This window comes from Ictidomys tridecemlineatus, chromosome 5 (assembly GCF_052094955.1).
Source record: "Ictidomys tridecemlineatus isolate mIctTri1 chromosome 5, mIctTri1.hap1, whole genome shotgun sequence".
Taxonomy (NCBI): Eukaryota; Metazoa; Chordata; class Mammalia; order Rodentia; family Sciuridae; genus Ictidomys; species Ictidomys tridecemlineatus.
The window spans coordinates 4960092-4973297 of NC_135481.1; the positions used below are offsets into that span (position 1 = coordinate 4960092).

The 13206-nt window shown below is 35.8% G+C and overlaps 1 protein-coding gene across 6 annotated transcripts in view; it reads right to left on the minus strand.

The window, feature by feature from the left end:
* Herc2 (HECT and RLD domain containing E3 ubiquitin protein ligase 2) overlaps positions 1-13206 on the minus strand; it is a 202151-nt gene that overhangs the window by 73077 nt on the left and 115868 nt on the right. For all 6 annotated transcript variants that reach the window (XM_078049112.1, XM_078049114.1, XM_078049113.1 and 3 more), the window contains 7 exons: positions 10695-10863; positions 10472-10597; positions 8278-8386; positions 8019-8158; positions 4003-4193; positions 2796-2901; positions 2614-2705 (listed from right to left, as the gene is read on the minus strand). In XM_078049112.1, coding sequence (XP_077905238.1) covers positions 2614-2705; positions 2796-2901; positions 4003-4193; positions 8019-8158; positions 8278-8386; positions 10472-10597; positions 10695-10863 — 933 coding nt within the window. The remainder of the gene's footprint in view (positions 1-2613; positions 2706-2795; positions 2902-4002; positions 4194-8018; positions 8159-8277; positions 8387-10471; positions 10598-10694; positions 10864-13206) is intronic.

The window sequence follows — 13206 nt, forward strand, 5'->3', positions numbered from 1 at the left end:
AATAGTCATACTACCAAAAGCATTACACAGATTTAATGCAATTTCTATTAAAATCCCAATGACATTCTTTATAGAAATAGAGAAGGCAATAATGAAATTCATTTGGAAAAATAAGAGACCCACCCAGAGTAGCCAAAGCAATCCATAGCAAGAAAAGTGAAGCAGGATGCATCACAAATCCAGACCTTAAATTATACTACAGAGCTATAGTAACAAAACTGCATGGTATTGGCACCAAAACAGACATGTAGACCAATGGTACAGGATAGAAGAAACAGAAACAAACCCACAAAAATACAGTTAACCCATTCTAGACAAAAGTGCCATAAACATTCACTGGAGAAAAGATAGCCTTTTCAACAAATGGTGCTGGAAAAACTAGAAATCCACATGTAGCAGAATGAAATTAAACTCCTATCTCTCACCCTGCATGAAATTCAGCTCAAAGTAGATCAAAGAACTTAGGCACTAGAACAGAGACCCTGCACCTAATAGAAATAAAAGCAGGTCTAAATCTCTACCACATCGACTTAGGAAATGACTTCCTTAACAAGACTCCTAAAGCACAAAAACTAAAATCAAGAATCAATAAAGGGGATGAAATCAAACTAAAAATCTTCTTCACAGTAAAGGAAACAATCAATAACGTGAAGAGACAGTCTACAGAATGGGAGAAAATCTTTACCACATCTGCACCACAGATAGAGCATTAATCTCCAGGACATATAAAGAATTCAAAAAAAACTTCACACACACACACACACACACACACACACACACACATGCGTGTGCACGTGCATACACACGCGCATGCACACACACCCACCCACACAAATAACCCAATCAATAAATGGCCTAAGGAATTAAACAGACACTTCACAGAAGAAATACAATCAATCAAAAAATATATGAAAAAATGTTCAACATCTCTAGCAATTAGAAATGCAAATCAAAACTACACTGAGATTTCATCTCACGCCAGTAAGAATGGCAATTATCAATAATACAAGAAACAATAAATGTTGGCGAGGATGTGGGAGGAAAGGTACACTTTTACATTGCTGGTGGGACTGCAAATTGATGCAACCACTCTAGAAAGCAGAATGGAGATTCCTTAGAAAATCTGGAATGGAACCACCATTTGATCCAGTTACCCCACTCCTCAGTTTATACCCAAATGATTTAAAATCAGCATACTACAGTGACACAGCCACATCAATGTTTATAGCAGTTCAATTCTACAACAGTTAAACTATGGAACCAACCTAGGTGCCCTTCAACAGATGAACAGATAAAGAAAATGTGGTACATATACACAATGGAACATTACTCAGCCTTAAAAAAGAATGAAAGTATGACATTTTCAGTAAATGGATGGAGCTGGAGAATATCGTGCTAAGTGAAGCAAGCCAATCCCAAAGAACCAAAGGCCAAATGTTTTCTCTGATATGCAGATGCTAATTCACAATAAGGGTGGGGGGGCAGCTAGGGAAGAACAGAAGTACTTTAGATTAGACAGAGGAGAATGAAGGGAGTAGAAGGTGTATGGGAGTAGGAATGATAGCATAATGAATGAGACATTATTACCCTATGTGCATATATGATTATGTGACTGGTATAATTCTATACCACGTACAACCAGAATGAGAAGCTATATTCCATTTATGTATGATGTGTCAAAATGAAGGTATATTATTTGTCAATTTCAAATAAAGCTTAGAAAATAAGAAGGAATGGTAGAGCTGGGTTGTATCTCAGTGGCAGAGAGCTTGTTCAATCCCCAGCAACATAAACACACAGACACACACACACACACAGAGACACACACACACATACACACATGATATAATGCATTTAGTAATTTATAAGTAAACTCTTCAAGTATAATAAACTTTGAATGAATATAATATTGTTATCTACTATCATTGTGCCAATTAAATTAGTCGTCACAAAACAATAGTGCACGTAGTAGAGAAAACTCTGTTAATTGATAGTCTTTTTAAATACACTTCAAATATTAGAATTGTGCCTGTATCATATGTGGAAAAGATTTACTGGAGGATTTGAGAGAAGAGAATATTGATGATTTGTAGTATTTACTGCTTAAAACAGCTCCCAATGATTCTCTCAGAATTTTTAAGAAATACAATAAATGTGGAGTCATTCTAAAAGCTATTTTATTGTCAACTGAAAGACTGCTACCACATGACAAGTTCAGCACTTGACACCAAAGGTTATTAAAACAAAAAAAGTAATTTCAATTTCACATGCATGGTCAGAAAAACCACTGCAGACTAATGATGACAAAAAAAGTGCAGATGCAAAGAGTGCCCTCAATCAAATGCCTGTTGACTTGTACCAGGGGCACTTACCCATGCTGTAAAATAGTGAGAATGAAATGTCTTATTTCCTTTTCAAACTGATCTGATAAATAGCAGATTCAAGTGTATAAAACAAGTTGACAAAATAATGTTAAATTTTAAACAAGTATGATGGATTATTTAGTCAGAATATAAGAAAAATGGGGCTCAGTGCTAGAATACAAATAATATCCAAGCCACCTCCCTTACCATTTGTAAATCATTAAAAAGGAGCAGGACAACTGCTACTTACCTCTGTGCAGTCATTCAGAAGAGGCACTGTGGTGTCACTGGGGTTAATATTGATTGTCTTTAGTTCAATTAGGTTATTAAGGGAATTTCCACCTAGAAAAAGGGAAAAAATCAAGGAATTAAACAAAAGAATTTTATTAAAAGATGGAAAGATACTTCATTTTGAGAAATGAATTCCATTACCTGACACCACAACCAGGGAAGGCATATAGCTACTGTCAGCAGGATCCACTATCATTTTTAATCTATGAACAAGAACATCAGGAAAAATCTCCAAACGAATCCAATGCTTTAAAAAAAAAAAAAACACTCTCAGCAAAATTCAGCTATTAAAATAGTATCACTGAAGCTTTAGTTTATATGAGATTTTTTTAAATGTAAAATATAGCATGAGAGAGATTAATGCATTACCCTGGCAGAAACAAGAATGTCATATGCATGGTCAGAAAAGTGTATTTAAAGTGTACTGAAGTGTATTTAAATTCCTCCCTATCACTCACTCAAAGTCCAGGAAATGATATATTTATAGACTCCTGACCAAGGGTGCTCCTTCGTACCATAAAGAGTAGGTGAGAAGCCAGGTTCTTGCCTGTAATCCCAACAGCTCAGGAGGCTGAGATGGGAGGATCATGAGTTCAAAGCCAGACATAGCAATAGCAAGGCACTAAGAACTCAGCGAGACGCTGTGTCTAAACAAAATACAAAATAGAGCTGGGGAAGTGGCTCAGTGGTCTAGTGCCCCTGAGTTCAATCCCTGATACCAAAAAAAAAAAAAAAAAAAAAAGAGTGGGTGAGAGAAAATACTAGGATCAAGATGGAGAAAATATCCCTCTGCCCAAGTCTGCCCTATATGCCCACAGGAGGTAAACCCACATGTTAGTGCAATCACGAGGATTTGCCCAAGAAAGCTTCAGTCCATCCTAAAACAAAAACACTTCTTACCAGAGCCAGAATTGGAACTCACAGCTTTTAGCAAAAAAGGACAACAAAAAAAGCCTACAACACCCCCTATCAATTGATTAGTTGGATGAAATCTGTTACTTATACTGTTTAAAATTTCTTGATGGTCTGGGGTTGTAGCTCAGTGGTAGAGCATTTACCTCACATGTGTGAGGTCTTGGGTTTGATCCTCAGCACCATAGATAGATAGATAGATAGATAGATAGATAGATAGGATGTTGTGTCCACCTACAACTTAAAAAAAAAAAAACTCTTGACAAGAAAAATTGGATGGCATGTTATTCTGTTATTTCAAAACAATTTATGACCTGAAACATAAAATGAGTACTAACAGGTACCATCACTAAAACTGTTGGTTTTTCAAAGTTCATTTTAAAAACCTAAATGAAAGCAGTTCTTGATTCCCTGCCCTATCACCACTGCACACTACCTTTCCTTGTGACCCAGATGACTGCCAACAGGGCTCACTGCCATCAATCAGACGAGAAGCTTGATTCACAGAAGATGACACGTTCAGGCTCTTCACCATGCGGGACCAGCTATCCAGCAGCATTCCTGGCTGACTGTTATGACAGCGCTTCAGCTGTTTTCCAGAACGGCCACAAAAGACTGCAGACTGTCCTATTTCCCATGGTCAAAAACAGAGTTAACAATTGCTAAACTGGGAGAAAACCTTCATGACCAAGAAATCAGGAATATTATATACAGATGAACTTCTAACTCTATTAAAAATTACAGAGTTAATAAATATCAAAAATGGCTTCAAAAAACCTTATCAATCTGGTATTTTACACCAAATTATTAAGTCTATATAATGCTTTAATTCATTCCACTTAAATCTCTGATAACCACAAGAGTATATTTCCAAACAAAAAGGACTCAGACAGGTTGTGGGAATAGTTCAGTAATAGTCCTCACAGAAATATTCTTATTAAAAAGAACGGGGATGTGGGTCAGTGGTACAGCATCTGCTTAGCTTAAAGAAGGCCTGGGTTCAATTCCCAACACCACAAAAAAATAAAAATGCTTTTGTAAATGCAGAGCAAAAATCAAATTTGAAATAGCTTCCATATCCACTAATGACAAATACAGAAATCCAACTAGCTTTTCTCATTGACAACAAATGGAAGAACCAGCTAAAATGTTCAAAAAATGACTAAATCATCTTGAAAGTATTAGAATTAATGAGAGTAGAGAATGACAAGGCCAGAATCTACAGAAACTGGCAATCAATGGAGATGAGGTGTACCCTGAATCATAGGCTCATCTTCCCTGATGCTATCTTGTCAGGTTCTACACAGAGCCCCTAACGCATGGCACTCTGCCAGCCTTGGAAGGGGAAAGGGGATGGGAATTACAGTCCAGAAGACCAGGAACAGGAGGGATGTTCACAGAAAACAATCCACACTTGAGCTCCCAACAGGAAATACAAATAAGGGTGAACTATGAAAAAGGTTTTTGTTTATTTGTTTGATGGGATTTCTTTTTTTTTTTTTTTTTACATATTGCACCTCAGCATGAAATCTTCTCAATGATTGAAAGTTGACTAGGGTGAGATCAGATACCTACTTATCCCTATTTCATGGTAGAATAATCCCTTCTCTCTGTCAATTACTGAAGAAAGAGAACAATAGCCTCAAATTGATTCAAGAAATAATCTTTCAGTATAACCCAGAATAATGGTACATGAGGATACAAGAAAACATGATTAAAAACTCCCTGAAATGAACATAAATAGATCCACAGAATTATAAGACTTTATGCTTACTGTGTTCAAAAAGGCAAGAAACTATAGAACATTTTAGCAGTGAACTGAAAACTATTAAAAAGAAAAAAAATAGAAAGACTACAACTGATAAATGCAATAATTAAAAAAGAAAATCTTAATGAATAGGGATGAGGGTGTGTAGCTCAGTAGTGAACACTTGTCTACCATGCATGCAGCTCTGGGTTCAATCACCAGCACCACAAAAAAAAAAAAAAAAAAAAGAGTTAATAAAATACCTAGAATTAAGAACTGAAAAGAAATAATTTAGAAACCACAATGAGAAGTAAAATACTTCCTGGACAGAGATTAAGTCAAACACAGGTAAAAGGGGAGTCCTCAAAAAGGAGGAAGACGGAAAAGGGCAGAGGCAGTATGAGGAAAAAGGACTGAATAATGAAGGACGAAGAGGAGGAATAAATAAAGGCATTGAAAAGAATTAAAATTACCTCTGTTTATAGATGAAATTATCTTATATATAGAATATTCTGAAGAATCCACACAAAAAAACCATTAGAGCAAATTAAAGTGAGCAAAATTATAGGATACACACAAAATCAGTTTATGTATACGCTAGCCACAAAAAAAGTTTCTATATCTTAGCAACAAATAGTGCCAAAATGGAAGTTTATTTTTTAAATTCCATTTAAAATCCATGAAAATTCCATTTTCATGGAATTTAAAATTCCATTTAAAATAGCATGAAAAACAAGTCTTCATTGGAATAATTTTAACCAAGAAAATGTAAGACTTGTACACCAAAAATGACAAAATGTTGTTGAAGGAAATTAAAAAACACTTAAGTAAATGCAAAGACATGAATTGGAAGACTTGATATTATTAAAATGAGCATGTTACCCAGAGTAATATAGAGATCCAATATAATCCCTAAAAAAATTCCAATGTCTTTTTTTTTCTATTTAACAAATGTGGAAAAAATTACCCCAAAATTCACCCAGAATTTTAAGGGACACTAAGTAGCCAAAACAATCTTGAAAAGGGAAAAGAAATTTAGAGGCCTCACACGTCCTAATTTCTAAGTCTATTACAAAGCTCTGACAGGTACCAGGGTAAACAGAAAAAACAGAACAGAAATGAAAATTCAGAATAAGCCCTCATATCTATGGCCAACTGGCTTTCCACAAGAGAGCCAACAAGACCAAATGGACAGTCTTTTTAACCAGTGGTGCTGGCAATGATGGGTATGCATGAGCAAAACAATGAAGTTACCCTTAGACTAAAAATTAACTCAAAATGGATCAAAGAGGGGCTGTAGCTCCGTGGTAGAGTGCTTGCCTCACACATGTCAGGCAGTGGGTTTGATCCTTAGCACCACATAACAATAAATAAACAAAGATAGATTTAAAAAAAAAAAAAAAAACAAAGGAATCCACATTTTTTAAAAAAATAGATGAAAGAGTTAAAAACTCATACTACAAAATTCTTAGAAAGAAACAAGGACTAATTTTCACAATCTTCAATTTGGCAATGGTTAAATTGACAATAAAAGCAAAACAAGATCCAATGCACAAGCAACAAAAGGAGAAAAATGGAACTTCATTAAAATTAAGAATTTCTGGGCTGAGGTTGTATGTGGCTCAGGGGTAGAGCACTTGCCTAGCACATGTGAGGTACTAGGTTCAATCCTTGGCACCACATATAAATAAATAAAATTAAGGTATTGTGTCCATATACAATTAAAAATCTCTCTTAAAAAATTAGAAACTTCTATAAAGGAGTAAAAATAACCCACAGAATGGGACAGAATATTTTAAAATATGTATCTTATTAGAATACAATATCCATAATGCACAAAGAACTCAAATGGGCAAAGGATTTGCAAAGATACTTCCCTCAAAGAAGGTATGCAAAAGCAACAACAACAAAAATAGGCTTGACATAGTTGTCATTAGGGAAATTCAAATCAAAACCACAGTGAGAGCCAGATACAGTATCTCACACCTACAATCACAGCAGCTCCGGAGGCTGAGGCAGGAGAATTTCAAGTTCAAAGCCAGCTTCAGCAACTTAATGAGGCCCTAATAAGCAACTTAGTAAGAATCTGTCTTTAAATAAAATATTTTTTTAAAAGGGTTGGGGATGTGGCTCAGTAGTTAGGCATCCCTGAGTTCAATCCAAGGTATTAGGAATGGGGGAGTGGGGGTCGCAGGAGATACCACTAGAATGGCTTTGATCAATCAAAACCTGGAAAATTAAAAGGGTTGGTGAGAATGTGGAAAAAAATTAAAGCCATTTGCATTGCTGGTGGGAATATAAAATGAAACAGCTACTCTTAGAAGTACCTTGGCAATAATTCCAAAAATTAAACAAAGAACTACCAAATCCCCTGCAAGCCCACTCCTAGGTACACAATGAACAGTTTTGAAAACAAGGACTCAAATAGATAACCTGAACATCAAAGTTCACAGCAGAATTATTCACAACAGTCAAAAGGCAGAAACAACCCAAATGTCCACTAACAGACAAATGGATAAATAAAACTTGTTACCTTAATTCCTCCCCTTACTTATAAAAACAGGCAGCAGTGAGCAGGACCAACACTTCTGTTCAATTGTGCTCACTATTTACCTATGAACCTACCAAAAAAAAAATTCCAATATGTTTGTTCCCACAGTGATTATCTTACTAGTGATATTTGATGGATAACCATTCTACCCTACCTGGTTCATTTATTCTGCCAAATGTATGTCTGGTGTTGTGTTTTTTGGTCTTGAAACACGTTTCACAAAAATCAAAATCATCACAGTTTCTGCATTTGAATCTGGATCCATTGATAGGAAACATTTGACAGCCATCACACCTATTTTTAAAATAATCATTGAGTTGATAAGAAAAAGATGAATTTATTTATTAAAATTAATTCAAAAGAAAACCTTTCCTCCCCAAAAGAATTTAGCAATCATTAAAATTAAAACTCACGTAACCCCAGGATGAATACTAGGCACCAACTCCATTTCTGACAATAACCCAGTCCAGTGAGATTGCTGAGGGAAGTCGACAATGATATCTTTCCCATTGGCACTGAAAGCTAGGGAAGCATGAAAAACAGATGAGAAATCTTTATCATGAATATAAACTCACAATTAAAATTAAAACATACCTAGCCATGTAAAATTACAGCTACTTATGTTTTACAAAGAGTCCTCATCTTTTAGAGGTATGTGCCTTGATACTTAACAGATAAAATGATATATAACATCAGGAGCTAGCTTCAAAATAATCAAGAGAAGGAACCATGGAAACAATTTTAGCTATAAATTGACCACAATTCAAGCTAATACACACATAGAGATTCATTATACTATATTTTCTACTTTTACATATGTTTATAATTTTCCACAGTATAAAGTTGTGTTGGGCTGGGGCCTGGGGAGGGGGAGGCACTAGGGACAGAACCACTAAGAAACTTTTAATTACACCACATTCAAAATTCCTTTTGGTACCTTGAATATGTTAAGGAATAAAAAACAAAATAATAATGTTAAGACTTCTCTTATCCTTTGATAAAAAGTAATTTGCCACTCAAAACAGTGACTTAGAGGGCTGGGGTTGTAGCTCAAGGATAGAGCACTTGCCTCACACATGTGAGGCCCTGGGTTCAATCCTCAGCACTACATAAAAATAAATAAGTGAATAAAATAAAGATATTGTGTACATCTACAACTGAAAAATATTTTTTTTAAAAAAGTGACTTAGAACCCAATTCTTCTTTTTAAAATTTGTCTTTGTTTTGATTTACAAATCTTTAAGAATATCTTAAGCAAAGAAAATTGTTTTTAAAAAGTAAAATATTAAATAAGCCATTTCTTCTTACATAACCTGAGAGGCTCTAACAACATCCCCATCTACTAAGGAAGCACCACCCTTGTGGCATCAGAAGGGCTTAAAGATACAATTGCTTATTTAATTCTTTCCTGTGCAAGTGTTAAAATGAACATAATATATTTTTCATAGTGTGCCATATGTTTGGCAATCTCAATTTCTCATTAAATATAACCTGAGGAAAATTTTATGCTTCCTGGTCCTAACTCCCATTATTTCCATATTTCTATTTCTTAAATACAGTACTAAATTTTGTACCTCATAAAAGTCAAAAAAAAAAGCAGTCCCTAAGAGCCAGAGATGGCCTGACCACAGGCAAAACAACTGACAGAATAAATTAATAGAACTCCAATATCAAATAAAGTCACTCTGTGACTAATGGATCAAGGCAAAAACAAAATGTTTCCTTAATAATGTTTGATCAAAGCCAGGCATGGTGGCACCTGCCTATAATCCCAGTGACTCAGGAAGTTAAAGCAAGAGGATTCCAAGTTTGAAGATAGCCTCAACAACTTACTGGGACCCTGTATCAAAACATTTTTTTTAAAGGGCTAGGGGTACAGCTTTGTGGAAGAACCACCCTGTGTTCAATCACTATTACTACAGAAAAAAAAGGGGGTGGGGGAGAGGAGAAAAAGAAAAAGAAATCGTGTCTAATCAAGGTTAAATCTAATTCAAACCACAAATTTAACCACCTGTCTCCTTACACTGGCTAATATGAATGGCTACTTCTATAGCAATCACAATTTTAGCTTGGCTCCATTCCTCCTGCCATGTAGATAATATTTATTTAGATACACAATCTTAGAATTACCCTTAGCTTCCTCAAACCCTCCCCCTAGTACTCAACATAAACCCTGTTGGTTCTTGCTCACACTCAGATCCCCAGGGTATATGTCCTCCCAAATTGCAGTGAGTTAATAAATTGAACTAGATTCAACAGCAGATGCACTTTGGGGCCTTTAGCCTTGTTTTTAGACAGTCAAAAACTGCTACTGAGCCAGGTGTAGTGGGGCACACCTGTAATCCCAGTGACTCGGGAGGCTCTGACAGAAAAACCTCAAGTTTGAGGACAGCCTCAGCCACTTAGTAAGGCCCTGTGTCAAAAGAAAAAAGGAAAAAAGGATTGATGATGTAGTCAGTGGTAAAGCACCACTGGATTCAACCACCTGTACCAAAAACAAAAAAATCCAACCACCACCATGAGGCTTTCTTCTTCATGAGGTGGGGCTGTGTGCCCTGAGTTAATGAAAAGTCAGCATTTGGAATTTTATTCCCTGGATAACATTACCTTTCACAATTCCCACACTTTGATGAGTCACAGATCCCCACTTGTACTTTGGTGTGGTAACAGAGGCTTTCACTCGTACTTTATCACCAATCTTGATGTGAGAAGAAGAACTTGGTGGAGGATAGCCTAGAGAATTCAACAATAAAATGCACTTTAACTAGCACTCATTACTGGGAACTCTGTCTCTTAACAGGCCAAAGAGCTTAATAAAGAATGTGCTCACCTATAAGTTCCACATGAATATATCTAACCCAGTAAGTGCCGCCCTTCTGCTGCCAATCACACTGAACGTTGAGGTCATGTAATCCATCTCTATCCAGTTTGATGACTTTGCCCACATCGCCCTCACACACTTCTTCATATGTTCGACAGCATCTAACCATCATTCCCACCTAAAATTGAAATGAAATTAAAAGTCCAGGGCAATGTATCTAGATGAAATGAACCATTATTAGTAATGTTCTATTCTTTAAAAATTTGTTTAGCACCCAGAATGCAGATCCAAGTATTATTTACACTAAATGAAACCAGGGTTCTTTAGAAAACTGGCCGGCTCTATATCTGGGGCAGGAAATATACAGGATGAGCCTGGATCAACTTGGCTATAAAGTAAGTAAAGGATCTAACAACAATTATTGGGTTCATTCAAAAGAACAGTCTGATCATCAAAAGGAATCACACCTCAACCACAACAAATCCTAAAGCCAGTGAATTAATTCATCCTCATGATAAAAACAAACCAAAGCTTTGTGGGCACCTTTACAAGCACCAGAGCACTAGGGCATCATTCTGAAAATTTATCAATGCCCATCAAAATAAATCATGCATTTATTCTGTGTTTCCTATAAAAATGGTATTATAAAAAGTAATCAGAGTTGATAAGAAAATTTTTCCACAACAAGAACTAAAACCCCCATAATGCAGTCCCTAATGATTAGTCTAGGTCATGACATTTATGGCTATTAAAGTTATTAGAGATGAACAATTTATGGAGGGCTTCATCATGGAAGGAGTAAGCTGACAAGACCCAACCTACCCATTCTGTCAAAAAGAGACAAGAGGGAGCATACTGCCACCTACGAAGTCTTCCTGCCTGAAAGTCAAACTGAGTATAAACACCTTCCAGTTCTCTTACTTTATTAAAGAAATAGAGAAAAAAGAACATGTTAACCATGACCACAAGGAACCCACCTCCAATTCCAGAATGTAAATATTTAGAGGATATAGCTGTGACCACACAAACAAAAAAATTTAATTGTAAAAAAGGGGCAGGGGAAAAAGAAGAAGTATGTATTATGACTGTATGTTTGTGTTCCCCCAAAATCCATGTGTTGAAACCCTAACCCTCAATGTAGCTACATTAAGATCCAGGGCCTCTAAGGAACCGAATATGGTTAAATAAAGTCATAATGGCAGGGTCCTAATACAAAAAGATTAGTGTGGGGGTTTGTGTGTTTTGTTTTTTTATTTAATTTCATTTTGAAATATTCTTTTTTTTTTTAAAGAGAGAATTTTAATGTTTATTTATTTATTTTTTTAGTATTTGGCAGACACAATATCTTTGTCTGTATGTGGTGCTGAGGATCGAACCTGGGCCGCACGCATGCCAGGCGAGCGCGCTACCGCTCGAGCCACATCCCCAGCCCTTGAAATATTCTTTATTTTATTTTTATTTTTTTAGTTGTAAATGGACACAATACCTTTATTTATTCATATATGGTGCTAAAGATCAAATCCAGTGCCTCGCACATGGTAGACAAGTGTTCTACCACTGAGCTACAACCCCAGCCCAAGATTAGTGTATTTTATTTTGTTGTTTTATTTTTTGGTAGTACTAGGGCTTGAACCCAGAGGCCTTCTACAACTGAGCCACAATCCCAACACCTTTTATTTTGAGATAGGGTCTTGTTATTTTGTTGAGGCTGGCCTCTAAGTTGGGATCTCCCTTCCTTAACCTCCCAACTTGCTAGAATTACAGAAATGCACCACAGGTGCCCAGCTAGGATTAGTGTTCTTATAAGAAGAGATATAGAACTTTCTTGCTTGCTCCTGCTCCCCTTACCCACTGTATGTATGTATACAGTGAGAAGGTTGGCCATCTATAAGCCAAGAAGAGGGCTCTCAGGAGAAACCAGTTTAATCCCTTGAACTTGGATTTACAACCTTCAGAATTTTGAAAATAATGTCTGTGTTTAAGTTATCAAGTCTATGGTATTGCTATAGTAGCCTGCGCTAAGGGGTGACTATTCTAGACTAAGAGACTTAGGATATACCAAAAGTAAGGTATGTGATGTCCTTATATCCAGATTGGTCAGGGGAGGGAAGGCAGATTAATCATAAAGAGCCATTTTTGGGAAAACCTTAGCAATCACTGGGTATGAGATGATATTAAGGAATTGTTTATTTTGTTGGGCAAAAGTAATGTCATCATGTTACAAAGGAAATCCTTCATCAGAGATGTATAATGACAAAGTTATAGGTAAAATCAGGTATTTCTAAGATTTTTTTCCTCCAAAATTATTAAAAAAAAAAATTTGAATGAGAAAACAAAGGATTTGGGTGGATAAAGGACTATACAAAACAGATATGGCCAAAGCAAGTTAGCTGGCATTAAAAAAGATGTAAGAAAATATAATATAGAAATATTTGTTTCAAAATAAATTATTTATTTACAAATAAATTTTAAAAGGGTCACAAATGGGGATAAGAAAGAAATAATATATCTGTACCGTGTC